Below are 27104 nucleotides of genomic sequence, written 5' to 3'. Positions count from 1 at the left end.
CTCAGAATCAGCTCTACGTGGCTCGTTGATCCTGATAAACATTTTAATCAGATCCTTGTGATTGTGAGAATGCAGCCTCATTCTAAAGTTTTTTCCCCCCTGAAAAACTTTACCAATATATTCTGTAAGTTAGTTGTTTAAGGCTCCCTATCTTTCACAGTGTTATTTTACAGAATGATAAGATACAGATCAAATTATTTAAGATTTGGCTTCATAATAGCTTGTATTACTTATGGACCCAAAATGGAACCTGAATATATTCCAGCATTCCTTGGCCTATAGATATCTGGAATCAGAGTCTTGCCTTTAATTTATTTTCTTCAGAATGAAGTTCTGTTCCAAACAGACTGTTTGTATCAATAATAGCTTTTTCATTTTCTACATTTTTGCAGTGACCTATTGTATGTCAAGAACCACATTCACTTGAGAGCATGTTAAAACACTGACCCCAAAAGGATTATTTGACCAATCTTTTTATTGTAAAAGAAAAACAAAGCCAATTTATATCAACTTCTTTGTGCATGGCCTGTTTAAAACAAAAGGTTTTCTTGTGGTAGAAACATTGATCAAAATGGCTGACATCCTGTCTAAATTTATATTAGTAAATTTTGTCAGGATGACAGCAAATGTGTTTATCCAGTCCTTTGGGACTGTGACATAAGGAAGTCACCCATTGATGAATTTTCCATACTATTCTCTCAGTGAAGCTTTCTTCTGAATGCATCCTCAGGAAGTTGGGATGATAATGATGACGACGACGATGATGATGATGATGATGATGATTTACATTTATAAACCACCCCTTCCAAAGGCTCTGGGCAGTCTACAACAGATTTAAAAAGACATAAAAACACACACCATTTAAGACACAGTGCTTAAAACAATATAAAAAGAATTCAAAAACAATAACAACCATTTAAAACTAATTAAAATACTTTTTAAAAAATTTACAAACCTTGGAAGGCCAGGCCAAACAAGTAAGTTTTTAGGGCTCTCTTAAAGGCTAACAGCGAGCCTAAACTGTGGATATTTGCTGGGAGTGCATTCCACAGGCCAGGAGCAACTACAGAAAAGGCCCAGTTCTGAGTCGCCACCAGACCGGTAGTAACTGGAGACAAACCTCTCCAGATGACCTCAATGAGCAATGGGGATCATACAGAAGAAGGCGCTCTCTAAGGTAGCCCCAACCCAAGCCATTCAGAGCTGTAAGGGTAATAACCAGCACTTTGTATTTCGCCCAGAAACGTATCAGCAGCCAGTGCAACTGTTCTAAAACAGGCATAAATATGGTCTGTCCGGGTTACCTCAGAGGCCAGTCCTGCTGCCACATTTTGGACTAACTGAAGTTTCCAAACTACATACAAAGGCAGCCCCACGTAGAATGCACTGCAATAGTCAAGCCTGGAGGTTACCAGTGGATGCACCACTATTTTGAGATCATTCTCTTCAAAGAACAGACCCAGCTGTCAAATCAACCAAAGTTGACAGAAAGTGTTCCTGGCCATAGCCTCTACCTTAGATACCAAGGTGAGGCCTGGATCCAAGAGCACTCCCAAGCTGCCTACCTGTTCCTTCTGGGGGGGTGTAACCTCACCCAGCATAGGAAGATCTAACTCATCCCTCAAATTCCGACCCCACACAATGAGCACCTCCATCTTGCTTGGATTCAGCTTCAATTTGTTATTCTTCATCCAGCCCATTCCTGCCCATGGACAGGCATTTAGGGAGTGAATGCCATTTCCTGATGACGATGATGATTTGTTTGTTTGTTTGCTTGTTTGTTCTATTTCTAGACCGCCCTTACAGAATAGCTCAGGGTGGTTCACAAATACCACAAAACAGTTAAAATCAATCAATGATGGAAGCAGCTAAAAAAAAACACAATTCAAAACCTTATAAAAACCCGATACATTAAGAACCCTTTAAAACAATTTTAAAACCTGGAAGGCCAGGCCGAACAGGTAGGTCCTTAGGGCTCTCCTAAATGCCAATAAAGAATTCAAATTACGGATTTCTGCAGAGAGTGCATTCCACAGTCTAGGAGCGGCTACAGAGAAGGCCAGCCTCTGAGTCGCCACCAGACGAGCCGGTGGCAACTTGAGCCTGACCTCCTCAGATGATCTTAGCATGAGGTGGGGATCAGACTGAAGAAGGCACTCTCTAAGGTAACCTGGACCTAAGCCGTTCAGGGCTTTAAAGATAATAACTAGCATTTTGTATTTTGCCTGGAAACATATCGGCAGCCAGTGAAGCTGTTTCAAAACAGGCATAATATGGTCTCTCTGAGTTGTCCCTGAGACCAGCCTGGCTGCTGCATTTTGAACTAACTGAAGTTTCCGAACTATGTACAAAGGCAGACCCACGTAGAGCGCATTACAGTAGTCAAGCCTGGAGGTTACCAGCTGATGCACCACTGTTCTGAGGTCATCCTCCTCAAGGAATGGATGCAGCTGTCGAATCAGCCTAAGCTGATAAAAAGCACTCCTGGACACAGCCTCCGTCTGAGATACCAGGGTGAGGTCTGGATCCAGGAGTACCCCCAAGCTGCGTACCTGCTCCTTCTAGGGGAGTGTGACCCCATCCAGCACAGGGAGATCTAACTCATTCCTTAGCTTCTGAGCCCCTACAATGAGCACCTCCATCTTGCTGCTGATAATTGTGATGATAAGGAGAAATAGATTTGGGTGTCATCAGCATACTGATAGCACCCTGCACCAAATCTCCAATGACCTCACCCAGCAGTTTCATCTAAATGTTAAAAAGCATTGATTACAGAATGGAGCCCTGAGGGACTCCATATAATAGCTCCAATTTTGAAGAGGAACTGTCAGCAAGCTCCATGATCTAGAATATACCCAAGAGATAGGAGCGGAACCATTGCAAAGCAATGCCTCCTATCCCCAGTTCCCCCAGGTGATCCAGAAGGATACCATAGTCGATGGTATCAAACACCACTGAGAGATCCAAAAGAACCAACATACTCCCTCTGTTGATTCCCTGGTAAAAGTCATCCCTCAGGCCGACCAATGCAGACCCAACCCCATAGCTCGCTCTAAAGCCAGTTTGAAATGGGTCTAGATAATCGGTTTCCTCCAAAACTGCTTGGAGCTGGTTAGCCACCACTCTCTCAATCACCTTGCCCAACCATGGGAGATTGGAGACTATCCATCACTGAGGGATTTAGGGAAGGATTCTTAAGAAGTGGTCTAATCATTGCCGCCTATAGAATTGAATTCTATAGGAATTTGTGATGTGTTCATTTTAAATGTGTCAGTATACCCAGGGATATCTTCTCTTTTCATCCCTATTTGACTTAGTTTTTCAGACTTCTTCCCTGAAACTACATATGCTTATTTTTATTTTATTTATGCATTTATTTTTATTTTATCCCAGCCTTCTTCCAAGGAGCTCAGAGTGATATACATAGTTATATTGCTACCCCCCACTATATACTCACAACAACTCTGTAAGATAAGATAGGTAGGCAGATGGATGGTGACTGGTCCAGGATCACCCAGTGAGCCTCGTGACTGAGTAGGGATTTGAACTCAGTCATTTCCAGTCCTAGTCTGACAATCTATGCCACGCCAACTCTCACAGTATTGTGCCATTCATGCAAAGGAGGGAGAAGGCACATCAATTTGTTGATTGTCTTCATGGCTTACTTTTTGGGTGTACACGTTTCCATGAGTGCATGCATGCATGCACACACACACTGAGAAAGCTATCAGGGTACAGTTAGAATTGAGAAGGACAGAGTATACCATAAGCATCAGCTCCTCTGTTCTATATATCTATTGCGAAAGCTTGGTGTTCTTGGGAGAGACATTGTGTGACGGGTTGGTTTGTTAGAGGATTGTGCTCTTCCTGCACCCAAGGAGAGTCGTTGGGTAGAAATTGCTGCTGAATTGAGCCATGAGGTGCCTCCTTCCAACTGGTAGCTGCCTTCCGAGTCCCAGGTGTTGCTGCTTCTATTGCATCTTCCTTCACAGCCACCTCTTCAGCCTCCGCATGCAGCACCATGTTTATGACGGTTGCAAACAACAACAAAAGGGACAGTGGCCAATCAGAAGCTGACGTGTCATGGTGCACACTGTCATCGGAAGGAAAAGTAATGTGGTGTGGTTGCTTTAGCAATAGTTATATGTTCCCCATTCCCAAATGCAATTTGGAAATGTACATGTGCTGAAATCAGAGCAGGAATCAAAAGCTTGGAATACAGGAGAATCTTTTCTCAAGTTTTCCTTCATCTAAACTTGCAAATAATGCCCACTAAGCAATCACAAGGGGGTAAGTTCACCCATCACTACTTCTGATAAGCATGTATGCAAGTAAGCATTGTATGTGCCAAATTGCATATGTACTTTAATTCACTTGAGTTCACTTTATGAATGCTTTAAATGAGATAAATAAGAACAATATGTTTCCTTTCATTATGTAGCATGGCATAGAAAGCTTATTAAACAAAGAGATGACCATGGATCTCAAATGCATGTTGGAAATGAAAGGGCTGCATCTTTATTCATGGCAATAAAACCTCCTAACTCCCACATATGCAGCTTTGGAGCCTCTTTTGACACCAACGGTCTTCTTACTTCTGGAACAGACTCTCTGGTATCTAGTCTGGATGCAATGTGGATTGCTCTCTCTCTCTTTTTGATGGAAAGGTTGTTGTGCAGTCATCCGAAGGGGAGCTAACTGCATCTTTAGTGATCTAGCCAGCTTGTTAAAATTCAAAATGACACACAAGCTCCAGTAAAACTTTGTAGGTTCCTCATCCCCCCTTCAGGAATTCTCACATCTGTTTCCGATGACTATGAGAGAAGCTGTCAGAGCTTCAGTTACTGAAGAAGAAGAGAAAGCCCATAAAACACTATGCAGTAGTTTTCAGTTTAAGTAAATATTTCTGTTTTTAAAAATTATAGAAATGAACCTTTTGCTTTAATCACTCCATTCTATCTTCTTCCAGCTCTGAAGCCCTGGCTCTGAATCGAGAGCGGAACAACACTAGCCTCAAGCATCTTGGCACCCTATACAAAGCAAGGAACTCCCTCCTCCCATCTCTCGTGCATTCTTCAGCATCACTCATGCTGTATAACATTTATAGATCGGTGCACTCAATTGAGCCTCCAAAACTTGTGAGCCACCAAACCAAATGCAGCCCACTAATGGTGTGATCAGCCTCCTGATTTTGCTTCTTGCCAAGCTAGATGTGACATAGTAGATCTGTGAAGAGAAGAGGAGGAGGAGGAAGAGAGTTGGTCTTGTGGTAGTGAGCATGATTTGTTCCATTTGCTAAGCAAGGTCTGCCTTGCTTTGCATTAGGATGGGAGACTACATGTGAGCTCTGTAAGAAATGAAGCTCGGTGGGAGAGCATTTGCGTGCTTGCTTGCAGAAGGTCCCAGTTTCACTCCCTGACATCTCCAGGTAGGGCTGGGAGAGACTCCTGCCTGTAACCTTGTAGAGCTGCCAGTCACTGAACCAGATGGACCAATGCTGTCAGGAAGGATTGTGACTCAACACAGGAAGTGCTGAAAAGTCAGTCCTGGGGTCATAGAGTAGAGACAGGTAAGGAGACTCTCACTCACTACCTCTACTCCCAATGCCCCTAGTGGTCATTAGGATAGTAGGTGCAAAAGGTTGATGCACTGGAACTCCATCTCCAACAGATGTACAGTAACTGTAAAAAACGTCCAAGTTTACAAGGCACCAAAAGATAGTTCCAGTTTATTCTGCACATCAGATGGGGAACTGTGAACTTCTCACATGGGAACTATGTTTAGTTCTGGGTGCCGTACTTCAGGGATGTAGACAAATTGGAATAAGTACAGAGAAAGGTTATGAAGATGGTCAGGGATCTGAAAAAGAAGCCCTATGAGGAAAGGTTGAAGGAACTGATAATGTTTAGTGAGGAGAAGACTGAGGGGGACCAGAAATACCAGAAAGAAGGGCTGTGATGCAAAAGAGGCAAAGACTTATTCTCTGTTGCCTCAGAAGGCAGCATTAGATAAAATGGAGCCATATTACAGGAGGACAGCTTTGGTTTGAATATTAGAAGAAACTTCTTAACTGTAGGAACAGTTTGATAATGAAATCAGTTACTAGGTCCTTACTGGAATCTTCAAGCGGAGGCTGCACAGCCATCTAATAAGGATGCTTTAGTTTAGGGAAGTGCATGGAACCAAATCTGAATCGAATTCAGACTGTACTGCAGACCAGTTCAGCCAGTCCATCTGACTGAACCTGCTCGAACTGGTGGTTTGCCAGTTCAAGTAACTGTAAAGTGGAATTCAGATATTGCCACTGCTGCTGCTTGAAGAAAGGGCAGGGGAGCACTCCAGGCCTACCACTAAGTGCCTTCTATTTGACCTTTAAAGGTGCCTTTCACTCACCGCTCCCCCACTGCTCTTTAAACGCCCCCCCCCCAAATTACTTCCAAAGCAAAGGGGAATCCTCACTGGCTTCCCCTTTACAGCTGCTCAAACCAGAGAACTGGTCTGTGGGTGAACTGGGTTTGGTCCAGTTCGATCGCAGACCACAGATCATTTCACATGGGCTGGTCCACTCCACAACTGAACCAGTTGAACCAGCCTGGTTTGCGGTTTGATCATGGATCAGTTCTGCACACCCCTACTTTAGTTTGGGATGACTTGCATCATGGAGAGGGCTGGATTAGGTTGCCAACAAGGCCTCCTCCAACCCTATGATTCACCTTTTCCCTATCTTGCCCTTATGGCCAGGGGCATATCAAGGTTGTAGTGGGCCCAGAGACAAGATTTTAAAATGTCCCGCCCTCTCACTGAAGCTCAGCTCATGAAGTAAAGAAATCTTAAATGAGGCTGAATAGTGGTAACAAAAAGCATAGTAAATTTTTTACACACACACACACACACACACACACACGTAAAAATTTTACTATGCTTTTTGTTACCACTATTCAGCCTCATTTAAGATTTCTTCATATCTATCTATATATATATATAACCTATGTGCCACAATATAACGTGTGTGTGTGTGTATACCTATGTGCCACAATAGAACATCATCCTAATTTTTTTTTTAAGGTTTTGTACATTGTGGATGATGCAAGTCATTTAATGGTACTAGAGAAAGACATGCTGTTCTGGTAGCTCCAGGTCTTAACACTCACATCAATTTCGGAGGATGAATACAACTGAAGGCAGCCTGGGCGGGTGCGTGGCTGGGGGAGTCAGTCATGTGACTTGCCTCGGGGGGGCCAAGGCAATGGGCCCCCAGATAACTGTCTCCCCTTGCCCTATTATAGTTACGCCCCTGCTTATGGCTGATTGTACCAAGGTACAGCGCAGGCTCACACATGCAACAAGCCTTTTATACAATCCCACATAACTAACTCCAAATAGCAGGTCTACGTGGAGAACCATTGTGTGAGAACCCTAGCCCTGAGCAGGTTATGGTGAACTACCAGGCTTCAGACTGGCACATTTTGGAAGGCAGTATTATTCCCAGTTTCTGGTCATTGGCCCTCCTAAACAGGAAGGCCTTAAAAGGTTTTCTGTTAGGGCTGGGAGGACCACGCCTGGGAAGCAGGTGTCTTCTGGCTCCATCTGACTGTGACTCACAGCTCAGCACTGACAATAATATTCTAGTCAACATGATGTGCAGTACCAAAGGATGCAGAAGGCAACAGAACCACTACTGCTTTAGACTCAGAAGCAGTGGCACCATTGCAGAGAACTGGTGGTATCACTACAAGCATTACTGCAGTTTTCCCCATTCATTAAAATGAAAATGGTAACACTCATGGCCAATTCTCTGCAGCGATGGTACTGCTTCTGGGTCTGACATCAGCAGTGATGCTGATGTCTTTTGTCTCTGTTAGTATGCATCATGTCAGCCAGTATCTGAGGTGGTTCTTGATCCACCACCGGTCTAGATCTTCATAAGTAATAACTGAATTATTGATCCTGCAAAAATGAAATACAGCTTTGAACCAAAGAATCCATTATAAAGAATTCAAGGAATCCCAGATATTCTATTCCATATTCCAGTATAGGAGTACGTGAACTAACTGCAAGAATAGCTAGCTCCTACATCATTTCATCAGCATCTATACCAAGGTTTAGGTTCAACTGGTAAATATTTGCAGTCACACTATATTTTAATGCGTGCAAGTGCTTTTTCCAAGATCTCTTTTTATGGCCCATGAATTTCAATGAATTCAGCATGGAATAGCCTTTGTCTTATTTATATAATGCATGTATTCATGTGTGTAATTTTTGCCTTTGCTTTCCCTAATGTTGTTAGTCAAGTAGATATTAGATTGTTATTGCTGCAGCCTGGAAGTCCCAAAGCAATATTTCTAGGCAATGAAATTATCTTATTGTCTGCTCACACTGCTACATAAAATGGGAAGCTTCAGTAGGAATGAGCAAAAGTACTGTTGGCAACAGGTACTCTCACTGGGCCATTTTTGCATAATCAAAAACTACTGCAAATGCATTCCGAAAAACAATCAGTGAATAAATACTACATTTTACTAGATCAGTATGATATTGGAGTAAGGAAATGCAAGGCTTTGGCCATGGAACAATTTTCATCTCGATAATTTGTTGCACAAAGCAAAAACAAGAATACTTATTATCATTACAAATAATACAATGAGAAGGAACTTGATAGCCCCCCCCCCCAAGTTATACTTACTCTATGAAGAGATATAATAATTAGGGCTGTGTATAAAGCAGGGGTGGGAAAACCTGATCCTCCAGCCGTTGCTGAACTACATTTCAGTCACCTCCAGGCACAATAAATTGTGCCAACCCCTGATCTAAAGGCACAGATTTGTGTTTAGGCCTGGGATTGGGATATCTGGGGAAAGGGACTACGAGGGGCTTGTGGCACACATGCAGCTGCGCGCAACCTTTGTACACTGCAATCCCAGCATCACTGCATCTCCATCCACATTCTACCAATACCAGGCAAGCTGTCTTGTCCCTAAGCCTTATATGGCTTTTAAAAAACAAATCACAATCAAGATTTCTTGTTTCTGCACAGTAGCTACACTGATTGCATGACTGACAATGCTCCCCATCACACACTTGTAACACAATGCAATCCTATGCATGTTTACTTGAAGTCTCACATCATTCAATGGGAAATACTGCCAGGAGCTTTCTCAGACAGCAGGTTTACTGTGAAGCTTTACTGTGGGTTTGGGGCATATTGGATACTCTGACTATAAGCATAGGGTCCATTGGACAAGGGGGACAAATGTCCCCTGGTCCAACAACTCTGAGGGGCCCCCAAGGCTAGTCCCCTCCCCTTGCCCATGAGTCGCCCTCTTCTGCTGCTTTGCTTGGCGAGCAGTGAGCTAAGCAACCTGCTGGGTGCTTCATTCTGCCCCTGCCCCCCACCGATCAGATGCTTCTGCCATGAGCAGCTGTTTCCTATGCCTGAGCATTTGGTGGCCTGTGTGATTACATCTCTCTCCCGCCTGCACACGGTCAAGTGATGGCCTGCACGAGGCACTGAGGGAGACGGGGCTCTATATGCAGAGCAGAGAAGAGAGACAGAGAGGACCAGACTAGTCCAGCAGCAAGCAAGCAGTTCATTACTGTCTTCAATCTATACAGTTACTACTGAATCAAGGTAGTAATTCTCATCTTATCCTGGTCCTCCTGTTCTCTCCCTCAGCCAGCCTGGGGCTGTGAGTCCACCCCCCATCCTCCTCCAGTTCATGCAGAATCACAGATAGTAATAATGTCCCCCTGCCCGCCACCAGTTCACCATGGTACCTGGCCCTGGCCCGATGGCCACTGAGATGGTTGAGGGGGGAGAAGATGTGGGGGCGTGAACATGCAAGGGCCAGGGCCAAGCGAGAGACGAAGGGGCCACCTGCCCACCGAGCAGAGAGAGGCCTCACTCTACTCCACCAGTGTGTGCCCGGCACCAAGCACCCAGCAGCAAAACTTATGGAGAGTGGTGCTGTTGGAGCAGGTGGCAATGGCAAACCAAGCAATTAAACCCTGCCACTGCCAACAGAAAGTGCTGAGAGGAGGTTGCCTGACAAATCACGTGCAGCTCAGAGTTGGTAATAATTGGAAATAAAGGGGGTGATCATGATGTTTGTCATGCAAAGGTAATAGGTAGGTGCGTTATCAGGGCTGCGCACAGGAGGAGAGAATCAGGCGGGCGCCAGCTCAAAGAGGGAAAATGAAACCTAGATAGACAGTAAAGTTTGCCACCCTAGTTGATACACAGCCCCTTGGTCAGCTTTCCAGAAGAGGATGAAATCATGCCAAGCAGGAAGGCAAGAGAATTCCAACCACTGCTGAGAGATCCCACACAGAAGGTTCCCTAAAACTTAGGTTCATGGGTCGGCTGACTCATCAGCAGCCCTTTGTTTTGTTCTATTCATTTACAAGGACCGTTTAAACATTTATTTTCAGTTTCAGTCATGCCATTTATTGAAATATCCAGGAACTCAGCCATGTGTTACAAAATAAATGCACCATTTTGTGGGACTGGGCTGGAAAGAGAAACACATCAAACCGTTAAATAAAAATTTCAGTTGTTTCTGTTTTAGAGCAGGAGTAGGCAACCTTGGCTCTCCAGCTGTTGTAGAGCTACAACTCCTATCCTCCTCAGCCACAGTGGCTGGGGATGATGGGAGTTGTACTTCCACCACAGCTGGAGAGTGAAAGTTGCCCACCCCTGCTTTAAAGGGTCCAAAAGGTTGCCCATACATTATCTTGCCACCCTTACTGCCGGCTGGTAAGATAGGTGAGGATCATTACCCCCATACAGAGGTGCTTTTCCCCCTGAATTTTTTTTTAATCCCACTGTGCTATAGCCCTGACAAAAATGGTTAAGCTTGGAACAGAAGCTTCCTTTGGAACCCACAGGGGAGAAAAGCTCGTCTTGTGGTAGCAAGCATGAATTGCTCCATTTGCTAGGCAGGGTCCCCCCTGGTTTGCATTTGAATGGGAGACTACATGTGAGTGCCAGGTGTGAGTGCGGCAGGCAGGGCCTCCTCCAGCCTGCAGCGAGGGGCCCATTTTAAAATCTTGTCCGCAGGCCCACTCCAACCTTGCTATGCCCCTGATTCTGATGCAAAAAAAGTGGATTTTTTTAGCCCGAACATTAATCTGGCTAGACTCCAATACACAGGGGGGAAACCAAATCATGTCTGGAGTGTCCTCTGATATGTCGCATGGACTTTAGAGCAAATCTGGCTGATATGTGAACGCACACCCTCCATTCTGGTGGAGATGCGAGCAAAAAGACACGTCTGGGAATGCTCCAGGTAAGTATGTATAAGAATTGCAGTCTTAAAATGTTAATGGACATTCCATAACATCACAAACAAGTGAAACATTGCTCTTGAGTCAGACAAGATAAGTGAAAGGCTTCTTTTCAGCAACTACAACCATTACCATATAACTACAAAGCAGAATACTTGTTTTTTTTTTTTTTCACACATTCCAAATCTGGAAATTGTTGTGTTCATAAGTTAGAGATATTAACAAGCAAAAACTATTAAAGGCTAATATACAAAAGAAACTTGCAGATTTGGCAAGGTAAATACAATTTAAACAACATTTTTTCTTTATTGAGAACAAATGTTAACTTGCACAGATTTGCTCAAAATTGGCTTGATGCCTAGATGGACTAACATCACCACAGAAAACCCTCATAGTTTTGCTGCCTTGTTTCCTGTGCTAGTGTGATACTCTGCTCTTGGTTCCGCATCAGTAACATTAGGTGAATGCTGATGCTGAGCACAGGAAGGCCCACCCATTCATCCTGAAGTGTAGATCTAGAATGGAGGAATGCCCTTTGGTCAGCAATCAGGCAAGATTAGCCTGCATCAGTAGCCGTAATACAAATTCACTGGCTAGACAATGATTCTTCATTTGTGGGTGAATTGAAGATATTTCTAAACATGTAGACAAATGTATAAAATAGGCCCTGTATAAAATATAGAGCCTTTTCAGATAGGAACATAAGAACAGCCCCACTGGATCGGGCTCAAGGCCCATCTAGTCCAGCATCCTGTTTCACATAGTGGCCCACCAGATGCCGCTGGAAGCCACAGGCAGGAGTTGGGGGCATGCCAAACCCTCCAACTGGTAGCTGATGATAGACCTCTCCTCCATGAAGTTATCCAAACCCCTCTTAAAACCATCCAGGTTGTTGGCTATCACCACATCTTTGGCAGAGAATTCCACAAGTTGATTATGCGATGTTTCAGATCATGCCCAAATGGTCTATGTAAGATGCTTCTGTGTCTAGAAGTGTATGAGTGTAGAGTGTTGCAATTTGCTAGATAGGTGTTGTCTCTGCTCTTGTCTAGGGGCATGCTGGGCTGTATGTTTTGTGTCTATGTATGGGGGTGGAGAATAATATCCTTCTTCCTGTTAGCTTCTTTCTTGCTGACTTAAATTCAAATCTCCCTCTCTCTGCATAAGAGACTGTTAGCCTGTTTATTGTTTTCTTAGACTATGTTTGGTAAGTAATAAATATCAAACTCTTGTTTCTCAGTTAAAGTTGGCTTCCTGTTCAATTTCTTATAAAGGATAAGTTATTTCTCTGCAACACAGAGTAGTACAATTGTACAGTCTTCCATACAACTGCATGGAACCCTGGTTGCATGAAAGATCCTGTGTCAGTGTTCTTCATTGCAAGGCCCAGGAGCCAGTGGCAGTTTCCCCTGATCCCAGGTGTAGCTCTTTGACTAATTGTTTGTTAGGTCTGTGCAAAGCTTCAGCCAAAGCTGAATACTCTGCACAGATCACCTGACACTGTGCAGAAGCATCTGTACCACCACATAGAGCTGCACTTTCCCCAGTGCTGGCGGTGCTCCTTTAAGGGAAACAGAGCCCGCTTGAGCCCCAGCACCAGCTTGAAACATGTCCACAGAGCACTGGGAGGTGTGGTCCTTCCCTGTGTTTTTCTCATTGAACTCTGTCAGGAAGAACTATATTTCCCAGTGTTCTGTGTGAGCTTACCAAGATGTCAGTGGAGCTCGAGAGGGCTCAGTTTCTTTTAAAGGGCAAAGTGCGGTACTTCACAGAGGTCAGTATGATGGAAAGTGGCTATCACATTGAAGATTTCTTTCCAACATGGCACTTACTTGAAAAACAGTGAACATCACTGCCCTATGTGCTTACAGTTGTATGCACATAGACACCCTTTTCCAACTTGATTCACAGCATACAGGGGTTAGAGGAAGAGGCCACCAAGCATGATCCTGCTCCCTGTTGTATTCTATCTAGCAGTCCTTTATGTTTTGTTGATTCAAAGTTTGTCTGAGTGGTGGGATTCTGTAGGGTGTGGGGTGGAGTCGGAAGGAAAGGGGAGGAGAAGGAGAAGGAGAAAATGGAGTTGTTTCTGAAATAAAATCTTAGTTAAACCTGCCTGCTTTATGTGAGCAAACAAAAAACCAACTTCATATTTTAACCCCAACAGCACAATCATGTACCAAGAGTGGCATTTTGGAGGTGGCCAAAGGGTAATATCAAAGGATGCTCACTGGGATGATAGAGAATGAAGACAGGGTGACAACAAGAAACTGCTTGAGTCATCCTTTCCACATGGAAACCAGATATTAAGGCTTTCCACATGAGCAGTGTGGAGAACCTCAGAGGGTTCTGTGGGGAGACCAGGCTTGACCCTCTCTCCCCGCAGATGAGCAGGCAACTCGCCAGATCGGCCGCACATACAATTACTGGCTCCGTCATGGAGCCGGTTGGGGCAGTGGGGATTGGGGGCCTCCTGGCCACCAGAAGTCCCAGCATGCCCTGCACAAGTGCAAGGGACATTCTGGGGAGCCCCCTGAAGCCGGGAGGCTTATTGCATGGAGCCACGCCCTGGAGACACATGATCAAACAAACTGGGTTAGAGGAGCACACACTCCATTAACCTCGTGGGGGGGGGGCAATTTAGTGAGCTTGCCACCAGAAGCTGCGTGGCTGCCGGCAGTTCACACGCATGGTGGAAACTGGGCTGGGCTCCCTTAGCCTGGTTTCTACCTCGTGTGAGAGTAGTCTCCTTGTCTGATCCTGGTCCTCCATATGATTTTATTGTGGATACATTTTGGTAAGCTGCTTTGAAAGCCCGTTGGAATTATAAAGCTAGATATAAATTTGAATAAATAAATACAACTTTGAAACCTTGCCAAGTTTGAAATTTATTCAGAGTTTGAAACTTAAAACAACAACAACAACAACAACACATCTTTACAATGAATCTCAAGGCCATAATCTTAAGGATTAAATAAATAATAAAATAAATAAGTATCAATTCACCAGATTAAATACTTTTACACTTATTTTCCTAAAGCCCTAAATAGTGGAAATCTCTTAACTTGTGTGTGTGTGTTGGAAAAGTATCAAAAGTATGCAAATCTATGTGAAAGTCAAATTTAGGGCTCAGCAGAATTCATTTCAGACAAATACCTCAGAAATAACCATGTGTATCCATGATTTGCTATACTGTTTATTTTGTTTATTTTGCAGCCCACATCATAAGATATACATATCAAAAGTGTCACTGAACAAGAAAAGGAGCCAAACTGGCTTCATGTATTAAACTAAAAAGGCACAGAAAAATTGTCTCATAAACAGTCTCACATCTCAAGAAGGCAGATCTGCCAGAGTTACCTATGCCTTCGTCATGTCGTGACTGGATTACTGCAATTCACTTTACGTGGGGCTGACCTTGAAGAATATTCTTAAACTTCAGTTGATTTAGAATGCAGCAGCTAGGGTTCACTCTGGAGCTGCTGGTTATCATCATTAAAGCCCCTAAGGGTTTGGGCCCTTGTCCCTTGATATCTGAAGGACCACCTGCTTCCAAGGGTTTCTGCCCTACAAGGTTGTCATTGAGGGAGGCTTGAATGTCATGCATGTGGGACAGGGCCTTCTCTGTTGTTGCCCCCAGGCTCTGGAATGTTCTCCCAGGGATTGTCTATTCTCCGACATCTGTGACTTCTTTTTTTAAAAAAGTATTATTTGTTCAGATTTTTACTCCTTAGGGGTTGTCAAACTCTCTGCTCTCCTGCTGCTCTGTATTTGTCTTTTTATGGCTGCTGCTCTGTGATGTTTTATAGTTTTTATTGTTTTAATTGATTTTAATATTTTAATGCAATTTTTATGGAATTTTATTGTATTTTAACGTTTATAAACTGCCTTGGGATGAATTTTATGAAAGGCGGTGTAAAGACTGAACAATTTTAAAACATCACCACATAGAACCTGCATTTTATTTCTGCATTATTTTTCAAGTAGCATCTGTGACTTAAATTGTTATGAGCAATGGCATTAACCATGCCACCTGACCACATTAGTAAATTTTGAAATGAGCCATCACCTCAGGGGTCCATCCCCCACACAAATCTTTCTCTACATACCCACAAGCTGCAGCTCATTTTCACGCAACAGCCATGCTAATCAAAACCATCTGAAAGGAATAGCAGTTAAGGGCAGAGGATTTATGGTCCACGTTCTTCTTGTCTGACACTAGGAATCCTCTCTCTCTCACACTCTCTCTTCCTCCTCCCTCCCCCCTGCTCTCTCTCTCATGTGTGCGTGTGTGCTTCAGTTGGCTACACATAACTTGGTCCAGACTGCCATGCTGTTTCTCTTTCAAAAGAATTTTTTTTATCCCCAATCAGTGAATCATGATCATCAGGCATGTAGCTCAGGAAGATGTAAATAATGGCAAGCTAAGCTCAGACATAGATACAAACTACTGTGCATAATTAGCTGTAGGGTGATAAAGAAAGATTGTTTTGAATCATGCAGGAAAAATGACTCTGAGTGATTATTGGGGTAGAGCCATGGCTAAGTCACCTCCAGTGACTGTTGCTGGTGTCTATCTTATGTTTCTTTTAGATTGTGAGCCCTTTGGGGACAGCGATCCATCTTATTTATTTATTTATTATTTCTTTGTGTAAACCACCCTGTGCCATTTTTTGAAGGGAGGTAAAGAAATTGAATTAATAATAATAATAATAATAATAATAATACCCAGTAGTAATTGGCGCCCTAGGTGCAATTCCAAAACACCTTGAAGAGCACCTCAACACCATGGGGGCCACAGAAATCACCATCAGCCAATTACAAAAAGGAGCTTTACTGGGAACAGCCTATATTCTGCGAAGATATCTATAATGATAACAGCAACAACATTGATAATAAAATTCACCCATCCTAGGTCCTTGGGAAGGACTCGGTGTCTGGATAAAACAAACCAGTCAATAACACCTATCTGACTGTGTAAACAACAACAACAAAAACAACAACAATAATAATGAGGAGGCAAAAATCCTTTGGGATTTTAGAATACAAACTGATAGGCATTTAGCACACAATACGCCAGATCTGACAGTCATCGAGAAGAATCGGGTTCTGATAATTGGTATTGCAATCCCAGGGGATAGACGAGTTGGCAAAAAACAGCTGGAGAAAATAACTAAATACAAGGAGCTTCAAATTGAAATTGAGTGGCTCTGGAAAAAGAAAACAGTAATGGTGCTAATAGTTGTTGGTGCCCTTGGTGCTGTACCAAAGGAACTTGAACACCATCTTGACACCTTGGGCATTGATAAAATTACAACACATCAGCTACAGAAGGCCACACTATTTGGTACAGCACGAATGCTACGACGCTATCTTTAATTTTTCTTTAGTTATCCTAGACCCAAAGGGCCCAATAATTAAAGTACCAAATCCAGTCAATAATATCTAGTAGACTGTGTGTAAATAGAGAACAACAAAATCTTTTATGAAACAGTGGAGAGCTGCTGCCAGGCCAGGTGTGGCTCATGAATGCGCCTCCAGCGGGGCAGCAGGCAGCTTTTTAAACTGTAAACGGAGCCAGTGCTCCGTGCCGCCCAGCAGCCCCCGTGGCGGGAAATCACCTCCATCACTCACCTGGCTCTCACGGCGGCCAGGTGAGTGGCGGAGGTGATTCCCCACCGCGGGGGCTGCTGGGTGGCACGGAGCACCGGCTCTGTTTACAGTTAAAGAAGCGACCCGCCACGCCCCTCCCCCCCCCCGGAGGTGAGTTCAGGAGCCGCCCCTGTGTCAGTCACTGTATGTAGACTAATACTGACCTAGATGGACCATTGAGCTCATTCAGTATAAGGCAGCTTCTAGGCTTGTCTGATAAGAGCTCTAAAGATGGTGGCGCCTCATTTCCTTTACCAGGAAATTCCTCTAATTACCCTGGTCCTCTGCGCACGCGCATGTCACAGAGACGTGAAGCGTGCACACGTTATGCACATGCGCAGAGGACTCCTGGGAGCTTTTCATAGCGAAAGCGGGGAAGGGGCGGCAGGGAGGTATCCTGCCACCCCAATTACTACTAACATTACGGGCGCCAGAGCGGGAAAGCAGCGGGAGGGGTAAGTAAACCCTCCCCCCCACTCTTAAAGCAACCCCCTACCCCAGTGCCGGACCGCAGTTTGGTGGTTCCGTGCACACCTCTATAAGGCAGTTTCCAAATGTTCCTATGTAACTTTACACATTATGCAGCAGCAATCATGAGTTTCTGCCAAATACACATATGGCAAGGGGCTATAACCATTTTTTGATGGGTCAACACTTCTCAGGCATATCCTTTGATCAACGTACTCTGCAGTGTCCCATGGGGTAGTTTCCCCACCACCCATGCTGCTAAGGCCATTTAAGAAAAAGCAATTCATGGAATTGCATAATCATTGACAGTTGCATTTATGTACACTTAAAAACAATGTCCCATGGGCAGTTTTCACAGCACAAAAATCAATGAAGTTGCCCAAGAGCACTGTTCTGCAAATGCCTAACATTGTGCAAAGGCAGTTGCCTAGTGCTATGCCCATTATTTCTAATGGCCGGAGTATCATGCAACTGCATTTGCACAATTCATTGATCTGATCTGATTTGATTTGATTTGTATACCGCCCTTCCAAAATGGCTCAGGGCAGTTTACAATTAAAACAAACCACTAAAATAGTAAAGAGCTAAAACAAATTATTCCAATTTAACAGTGGAATAGAGCTGTCTTTGTCTGCAACCCTATCAGTGTATTACACACATACAGCAGTGCGAGTAGGTTCTCAACCACCCACGATTTGCTGCACAGTATATGAGCCGTTGTATTTTGCTACTCACATACTGTAAAGGACTTTACTGAACACAATAGAATACAGTCACACGTTTTAAAAAAATAATATGCCTCCACTTGGTAGGGTAAAGGTAATTCTGCCTCATGATCTGGCACACTATATAGACATACACCATACATGTTTTGTTAGTGAAGCATGGTTGATGTTGTGCAAAGCAAGAGGGAGATCCAAAATTACCATTCAGATAATTCAATTCTAGGTAATAGCTGGATGTAAAACAGAAGTAAAGGCTTAAGCAAACTCTTGAGCATAAGGAAGATGGATGTTCTGAATTCTAAGTGCAACTCTTCAAGAGATTTCCAGACTCTTTTGTAATTGCACAGTACATAGGTAGGCACAAACACAATGGCATTTGTATACACCCAGGAAAAAAATTGCAGAAGTGTCCACTCCTTTTGGTGTATGTGGATTTTAGTGTCTGAGAATAAACTGCTTCTAGATAAGCTGCAAATCCCCAGTCTAACATACTAGGCAGTTCTGGAAATAGGCAATCATTTTCTAAAACTTGTCCCGATAAGGATTTTCTGCCTTTACCTTGCTTTTTGTCACCTCAGCTTTTGACCAGGCATATCAAGATCCAGGAGGGGCCATGAAAACATCCAGCTAATCACAGGGAGTTGGGATTTTCAAATTCTGTTGTGTCTTGAAACAAGAGATGGCACTCACTGCTTAACTTTGTACAGAAGATGAGACCATGGTCCTAAAGAAATACATGAATTCTTTTAGCACAGTTCTGTAAAGAAAAAATTGAAGCAGAAGAACAAAAAGGGAGAACAGAAGACAATTTATTGCCCAATGATTTTTGAGTATTTAAATCATGGAGGATCATGTAGGGATCGTATATCCTTCCTGAGGAGAGGGGCTAATATAAGGCTCACCTTCCTCTTTTCCACCCCAAGAGCTGCATCTGCGTTAAGTCACTATGAATAAACAGCTGGTTTGCTAGATGTGAGAGACACAAAAGGATTCTTAGCTCACTTTCCAAAGAGAGAAGGCTTATGGGATCACCATGTCTCTCTGTGTGTACCCCTCTAATAAGTTTTGCATTCAATCAGATACAAACCAAATTCACAGTATACGGAAGGGATCCTAGGTGACTCTGATGGTTCCCCCCACCCCAATCTGCCATGTTGGTTCAAGATGGCAACTACTCAAAGTATAGTAGTTATACACCTTTATAACGCATTTGCTGGCAGTAGGTACAAACCAAATTCTCAGCACATGGGAGAGGGAAGAGTCTGTTAAAAGAAGTGGAAAAGTAGGATCCATTAGAATTCATTAGATCCATTCCATGCAGATGACTGCAATGGCATTGCTGGGCACACTCCCCGAGCGCCCAGAAGATTACTCATGCACTGGAAGTACCGTGATGCACTGCGCTAGTGAGCAGTGCATCATGGGGATCCCCCTCCCCTCCCCAGGCTCCCCACAGTCTTGCAGCCACATGAGCAAAAAACAAGATTAAGGGAGCACTCACTTCCTTAACTTCTTTTTAATAATGGGTGGCTGTTTAGGCAGATTTGCCGCCATTGAGCCGCCAGAATCAGCCTGATCCTGCAATTCTCACGTGCATGCAAAACCGGGCTGGGCTTCCTTAGCCCGGTTTTGCAAGCGCATGTGAATAGCCTCGCTCTGTAGGCTATGCTTGAAGGTTGCTCTGCTATATTCATCTAATGCCTAATTTGTGTATTTGTAGATCAAATATTCCAAAGGAACTATACATCTCCAGTGATATCTTCTCCAAGATAAAGCAGAATCCAAGCAGTACTGAAGCCCTAGAACATCTCACCACTCAGAAAAATGAGGTTTGAGGTAGACAACACTATGAGGTTATTACTTATTAAGGATTTAACTTGGCTAATCCGTGTACTTTAGATTCCTCCTTGTCTCTTCACAAATAAACTCTCCCATGACAGCTGAGGATCCTGTCTTCCTTAAGGTAAGAGAGACCCACAAAGCAAAGCAAAGGTTTGAATGGCTTTCCATTCTGTTCAGACCCCAGACAGGGTCACCTTGGGGCTATTGCACCCAGACCCAAGGAGACACGGACACAGAAGTATTATGGAGGAACTGGTCACTTTATTAGGGGTACAAGGTTTTAAGACAGTGCCTGCACAGGCACGGCAGCTGGGGTTGGCATTCAGAGCAGCAACAGTGCGGGCTCGGATGGGGGGGGCACCACGTGGCCACCCCCGCCCTAGAATCTCATGGCACAGACACCTCGGCTCCAGGCGGCCCACCTTCCAGAAGGGGGCGCCCTTCGTTGCCGACCTAAGGTCAGGACCCTGCAATTTACATCACCTGTCCGACGCTGTAAAGCCATACGGAAGGGTGTCGGTTGCAGGGAGGTGGGAGCAAGGCAGCATCCCTGATCTGTAAAGCCTCAAGGGATCTGCCCCTCCACCTTACAGCTAAAGCTTACCTAAGGTGCCGCACCGCATCAGCCGCTCACCTCCGCACTGTGCCCGCCACAGCGGGCGTCAGCCTAGCTTGACGCCCCGCCACCCCACAGGCCTAACAGCACTGTTGCCAACCCCAGCCGCAGATCGTCTAAGAAATACCTCATACCCAGGGGGGACAAGTGCACCCCATCACCCCTGAATAACTGGGGGAGCGAGAACGCGATGTCGTTGTGTGGGATGCACCCGCCCCCCTTTGAGGCGATGAAGCGCGCCATGGCTGCGTTCACCCCGCGCCTAGCCCTATCTACCTTGTTCTGCTTCACCGCCCCCCTCCAGACTCGCCGCTGAGTGATGTCAGACCAGATGACCACCAGCCCCGGGCACCAGGAGAGGGCGACCACCAGGTCCTGGGCAATCTGTCTTGAGAGCGAAATGCCAGACTGGTCCACCAGGTCGTTGCCTCCAAAATGCAGCAGCAGGACATCCGGGACAGGATTCCCTTCCAGGAACTCGTGCAGCATCGGCAGGAACTGGGCCCTCCGCATGCCCCGCCGGCCAAGCCACTCCACAGTGGCCCAACGCCCCAAACCAAGCTGGGTTCCAGGGTCGGCGCTCTGCGCCCACTTGCGTGCCCAGAAAATGAAGGAATGGCCCAGTATGAGGACTCTTGCGCGCTGCCCAGCCGCCCTCGGCCCAGCCGCCTGAGGCCCTGCGCAAGAGGAGAAAGCGTTAGGAGTGGCACAAATAAATGGTTCGTGGGTGGGGGTGGGGTGGGGCAGAATTTATGCGCCCATCTACCGCACGTATCAGCGGTAAGCCGCTGACCGCCACCTGCCCAGCCGCCGGATTTCCGGGCCCGAATAACCCATCCGAGCAGCCATGGAAGCCGCCCGAATCCGAAAGGAGTGGGGGGCCAGATCCTGGGTAGGCACCCCCGCCGCCACAAAGGCTCTCCTCATCACCGCCCAAAACTGGAATTGGGTCACGTGGCGCCCATTAGCGTGGATAAAGAGGCACCCCATAGCTGAACCCCTGGCCTCCGTGTTGTCCTCCAGTGCACGGACTGGGCACAAGCCCGGGTCGCCAGCGGCATGCAGCGCGACACTCTGCCCCTTGCCTCTCTGATCTGTTTTTGAAAACCTAAGGTGCAGTACCACCCGGGAAGCACCCACGGTGAGGTCACTGAATTGAAGTACCCTACTCGTGGGGCCGCGCCTGCTCCTGGGGAACATCTCTCCAACCCTAAAGGCCCCGAAGAAAGCAACCAAGGCTGCCGCCCTGAACAGGACCTCCTCATAAGGAGACGCACAAACCCCAGCAAGTTGCCGCAGTGCCAGCTGCAGCGCCTCTGGGGTGACCGGCCTACGTCGGTCAGGTTGCACGGGCGTCTCCCTCGCCCAGCCCTCCAGCATGCGCCGGACCCTGAAGTCCCCAGAATGGTCGGGGAGGCCCCTTGCTTTCCCAAAGAAAGCCAGCGCAGCCAAATGGCCGGCCATGGTGCTCACCGCCAGCCCCTGGGCACGGAGGTGCACCAGGTACTGCATCAGCTGTTCCGGCGGCACAGGCCACACATGGACCAATCCTACCTGAGCTCTAAACTGCAGAAAGGCCCTGACCCTTTTGTCGTAGGCAACCCGTGTCCTGGGCGCTATGGAGGCTTGGATGGCCCTAAACGCCTCTACATCCCAAGGTTCCACAACCATTCGGGCACCTGCTCGGGCTCCTTGGCGGCTCCAGGTGCCAGCTTCCGGAAGCGCTGCATCTGGAAGCGAGACAGGGCATCTGCCACCTCGTTCTGCACCCCTGGAACATGCTGGGCGGTGAAGAGCGTGTTATGGCGAAGGCATGTTAGTACCAGGGCCCGCACCAGCCCCATCACCCTCTGTGATTTGGAAGTCTGGCTATTAATAATCTGAACCACGGCCAAATTATCGCACCAGAAACGCACGACCGAGTCCTTGAAGGACTCGGCCCAAATGTGCACCGCCACCACAATGGGGAAGAGTTCGAGGAAGGTGAGATCCCTTGTGATTCCCCGTTCCGACCAGCTGCCCGGCCATCGTTCCGCGCACCAGCGCCCTCTCAGGTACAGGCCGAACCCAAGGCCGCCCGCGGCGTCTGACTGAACCTGGAAGTCGGCCTCGAGCAGCTGGGAAGAACGCCAGAATGACACCCCATTAAAGGACTCCAGGAACCTGAGCCAGAGCCCCATATCCTCCCTCATGGCGGTAGACACCCTAATGAGGAAATGGGGTCGATTACACCCCACCATGGCGTCACACAGGCGCCTTAGAAAGGGGCGGCCTGGAGCCACCACCCTGCAAGCGAAGTTCAGGTGGCCAACCAGCGATTGCAATTTGCGTAGCGTTACCTTCCTAGCCTCTCTGCATTCCCTGAGCAATTCCCTCATGATGCCGAGCTTGTCCCCGGGGAGGCGTGAGAGCTGTCCCACCGTGTCCAGCTCTATCCCCAGAAATGTAAGCTTCATGGTCGGGCCCTCTGTCTTGTCCTTAGCCAGTGGCACCCCCAGATCCCCGCAGAGTGCCCTGAATGAGCACAGTAAGTGTAGGCATTGGCCAGAGCCCTCCCTTCCTCCGAAAATAAAGTCATCTAAAAAGTGAGCGGAGGAGCGTAGCCCCGCCCTCCGGCGTAGTGCCCATTCCAGCATAGAGCTGAAAGCCTCAAAGGCCGCACAGGAGACCGAGCATCCCATGGGGAGGGCTCTGTCGATGTAAAATCCCCCTTTAAATGCGAAGCCCAAAAGGTCAAAGTCATCAGGGTGCACAGGCAGGAGGCGGAAGGCGGATTCAATGTCGCACTTCGCCATCAGTGCCCGAGGCCCGCAGCCCCTGATCATGGCCACAGCCTCATCAAACGATGTATACCGTACTGAGCAAAGGTCCGCCGGTATCCCATCGTTAACCGAGTCGCCCCTTGGGTAGGACAGGTGGTGGATAAGCCTATACTCTCCCGGCGCCTTCTTAGGGACCACGCCCAAAGGGGATACCCGCAATGTTGGCAGTGGCAGCCTGTCAAAGGGGCCCAGCACCCTCCCCAGAGACACCTCCTTGGCTATCTTTTTCGCTACTATGTGTTCCATCCCCCTAACTGATTTTAGGTTGCGTGCAAAACTATGGACCCGCCTGGATTGGCACGGAATCCTAAACCCTTTCACAAAACCGTCCTCAATATAGCGTGCGCGCTCCCTGTTGGGGTAGTCACGCAGCCGCCTCCGGAGCACCGGGATTTTAATTGGGCTGGGGCCCTTTTCCAGCCGTGGCTGCTGGGCCCTTTGCCCCTCCCGGGCCTTGGTATCCCCCTTTTCCCCTAAGGGCTTTGGCCCGCTGGCAGTAGATACTGGCGTGCCGCCCACCGCAGAAGCCACAGTCATGCCGGTACTTGCACGGGGAGCGGGCACACTTCCCGTTCTTGTTAAATTCCCAGCACACCAGGGGACCTTGAACCCCCTGTGCGCCTGAGGCCGAAGCCGCTGACGCTGCCGGTGTTTTGGAAATGAGGTGCCCGCTGTCGGCGCGCTCGCCAACCAAGGGCCTCGCGGGTGTCATAATCTGAAGCCATAACTCGGGGTGCTGCCTTTCCCAGGATATACCCGCATTGCTGGAGGCGCGCTCGCGGAACGCTTGGTCGTAGCGCTCCCAGGCATTACCAGCAAAGTCCATGAAGGCTCTGTGTATAATATCAAAATACTTAACGAGAGCGGGGCCCCGCTCTGGATATTTCTGCATCAGAACACCCATGTAGATTGTGTACCCCGAAACCCAATTTGCCCAATTATGCTCAATGGGCTTCCGTTTTGTCCTCTCCTTGTCCTTCCCCTGGGACCCCTCCTTCTCCAGTGGCTCCGGCTCCTTGAAGAGCAATTGGAACACGTCAATGCACTCTCCTTTCCAAATCCGTTCCTTAACTGCTGGAAGGAGGTGGTCCCCCAAGGGTACGGGCCCATCCCCAGTATGCCAAGCAGAGCTGAACTGCGCCGTTGGCCCCTGGGTGGGCAAAGCAGCGCTCCCCCCTTGGCAGACCTGATTACAGGTGGCGTGTGGAGATGCCCAGTTAACTGGCCCTGGGAACCACCCGTATGGTCCGTAGGGGGTGCTAAAGGGCAGTCCCCACGGCCAGGCCCCCTGTGGGGACTCACCATTGTCGTCCCTGCCGTCTCCCGGTCCTGAGTCCGCCGGTTGTGTCGTGATCCCCGCTGGTTCCTCGTGGGCAGTTCCCGCCGCCGCCTCCAAAGCTGCTAGACAGTCAGCAAAGCCCTGCATTAGTTTTGCCTTCTTTTCCGCCCTGTTTGACTTTTTTGCATGTGGGGGCACCCCCGAAGGCCCCCCGCCTGCCTCGTCGCCCTCTAGAGTGGTGCGCTGCCTCTCAAGGGCCTGCAGCCGTGCTATAAACGCCCTGATGGCGCCCAGTTCCAAATCGCCCTCATCGTCGGAGGAGGATTCGGCGGGTGCGTTTGGCCTCTTAGGTGGCCGCGTTGGCTTGCCACCCTTCTTGGCTGGAGCCTTCCCACCCTTTTTAACTGGGGCTTTCTTAACTGGGGCTTTCTTAGGGCCCATGTCCCAAAGGATGAAGCTTATGGGCCTGTACCCTGCCCTCAAGTGCGTAAATGAGTGACCTGGCCGGCGCAAGGCCTGACTGAGGCCTACGCTGGCAAGGAAGGCCTATGAGTCACAGCGCCTGCCCCACCTAGCCGTGGTAAGGCCCAGCCCCACTGAAAGGCCCCCAAATGGAGCTTAGGCCCGGCAGGGGAGGCCCACGAGCCCACCAGGGAGGCCTAGTCAATGCAGGCCCCCAAAATGGGTGTGTGTGGGGGGGGTTAGGCCCTACAGGCCCGACAATAAAGGCAAAGGCCGCCCTTAGCAGAAGGCCTAAACGGGCCCTGGGTTGAAGGGGTTCCACACAGTTCAAGCCAACACCCCCAACGTCCAATCAACCCTCCCCCCAGATAACCGGGTTAGTCAATTGCCCCCCCGCTGAAGGCCTGGCGCGGCCTATTGAGGGCCTGGGGCGGCCTGCTGCCCTCACTCGATGCCGGGCAGCTTGGGCCTGCGGGGCCTAGAAGCCCTTGTGTGGAGAGGCCCGAAGATCAAAGGCCGTTCCGAGGAGGACTTAAAAGCCTCTCCTGTGATCCCCCCAGAGCCCGTTACCACAGGCGGCCGGGCTACAGAGGCCCTGGCCGCCGAGCCGCTCCAATCCGCTGCTCGCTCGAAGGGCCGCTGCACTGCTCCCCGACGTTCCGCTCCCGTGGGCCTCCTGCTCCGGCTTCCGATTCGGGTACCCAGCCGGCCACGTGGAGGCCCCGAACCCGAGCAGCAGCACGTCCTTCCTTCTGCTCGGTCAGGGAAGGACTGAGCCGGCACAGGCCTGCTGCCGGTTCACTGCTGCTAGCCCCGCCTCCGAGACGGAGCCGGGCCAATGGGAGCTAGCTCCCAGTGCCACGTGCTCCAGGGGGTGGGGCTGAGGGCAAACAAGCCGCGCAGCCTAGAGCGGCTGCGATCGGCTGGCTTCTCACGATCAGCAAAAATCGGGCTAGCCTCTGCTAGCCCGATTTTTGCTGATCATGAGAACTACCAGGCTCGGCTGCGAGCCTGGTGGTTCTAGAGCGGGTAACCCGCTCAAGTACCCCTCTCCTTAGCCCGGGTTTGCGGAGCACTATCTGATCGTGAGTAGCCCCCCAGAGGGGAGGCGAAAAGCCACCTCCTGACTCCGGGAGTCTCCCCAGCATGCCCTGCACACTCGCGCAGGGCATACTGGGGCTTCTGGGGGCCGCGCGGCCCCCGAGCTCCTTAGTCCCCGCTGGCTCCATCACAGAGCCGGCAATCATGTGGGCAGCCGATCTGGCCACCCAGGGCTCCCTCCCTGCTCATATGTGGGGAAAGCGGGCTTAGCCCACTCTCCCCGCTCACCCTGATGAATCGGGTCTCACTCATCGTGAGACCCAGTCCCTTGACTATTATGTGGCTCATCTCATTCTGCCTGAGATTTCAGAGGGCTACTGCTCAAATAATTAGCAAGCAACTGTTCTTCGATACTGTATTCTTCTAGCATTTGCATCTACTTCTCCAAGAAATTCATCATGTAAGATTGATGGAGTCATATTCAGTCATTGCTCCTTCCTTCCATAAATGTAGTAACTTTCCTGATCTTTACATGCTATCATATCAGCTATATAATTTTTCTTCCTCTTTTTAGAGAGCAGCCAAAGTCATATGATCTGTGGTGAACTACTACAGATTAAATAAATATGAAATGGCACTCTTAGTGAAGGACTCCTAACTGGGGAAGCAGCTTTCACAAGAGAAAAGGAGGAGAGGAACTTTTCCCAGTAGAAAAGCAAATGGGAATGCAGTAGGTAGAACAGTGGCGTACTAAATGTCTAATGTCTTATTTGTCCGCTGACACTGTGTGGCTTCAGAAAATGCCATTTGGCTGCTAATAATAATAATGGCAGACATCTTGACAAAATTACTCAACAGGTGCTATTGAAATTAAGTAGTCCTTTAGAGTAACTCCTGAGAAGTTCCATTTAGAA

At 47.7% G+C, this 27104-nt stretch overlaps 1 protein-coding gene and 1 long non-coding RNA gene across 4 annotated transcripts in view; one reads left to right on the top strand and one right to left on the bottom strand.

The window, feature by feature from the left end:
- Window positions 1-27104, top strand: part of LOC128327908 (uncharacterized) — a 65290-nt gene that overhangs the window by 8361 nt on the left and 29825 nt on the right. Inside the window, exon 2 of the long non-coding RNA XR_008308871.1 lies at window positions 19849-19964. This is a non-coding gene — a long non-coding RNA (uncharacterized LOC128327908). The remainder of the gene's footprint in view (window positions 1-19848; window positions 19965-27104) is intronic.
- Window positions 457-26071, bottom strand: LOC128327907 (uncharacterized). 3 transcript variants are annotated; one of them, XR_008308870.1, is made up of 3 exons: window positions 24711-26071; window positions 18687-18852; window positions 457-823 (listed from the first exon to the last, which is right to left on the bottom strand). XR_008308870.1 is itself a non-coding variant. In XM_053257240.1 (2 exons), the coding sequence occupies exons 1-2, from the start codon at window positions 25126-25128 to the stop codon at window positions 20638-20640; spliced, it is 1044 nt and encodes a 347-aa protein (XP_053113215.1). In that variant the 5' UTR covers window positions 25129-25533; the 3' UTR covers window positions 20210-20637. The 3 variants fall into 3 exon arrangements, 2 of the variants coding, with proteins under 2 accessions (XP_053113215.1, XP_053113214.1); XM_053257240.1 differs by lacking the exons at window positions 457-823; window positions 18687-18852 and adding an exon at window positions 20210-21263 and having other exon boundaries at window positions 24711-25533; XM_053257239.1 differs by lacking the exons at window positions 457-823; window positions 18687-18852 and adding an exon at window positions 21346-22316 and having other exon boundaries at window positions 24711-25532.

This window comes from Hemicordylus capensis, chromosome 5 (genome assembly GCF_027244095.1).
Source record: "Hemicordylus capensis ecotype Gifberg chromosome 5, rHemCap1.1.pri, whole genome shotgun sequence".
Classification (NCBI taxonomy): domain Eukaryota; kingdom Metazoa; phylum Chordata; class Lepidosauria; order Squamata; family Cordylidae; genus Hemicordylus; species Hemicordylus capensis.
Note: the sequence above shows the minus strand (reverse complement) of the source record. Positions and strands in the feature narration are given on the sequence as shown.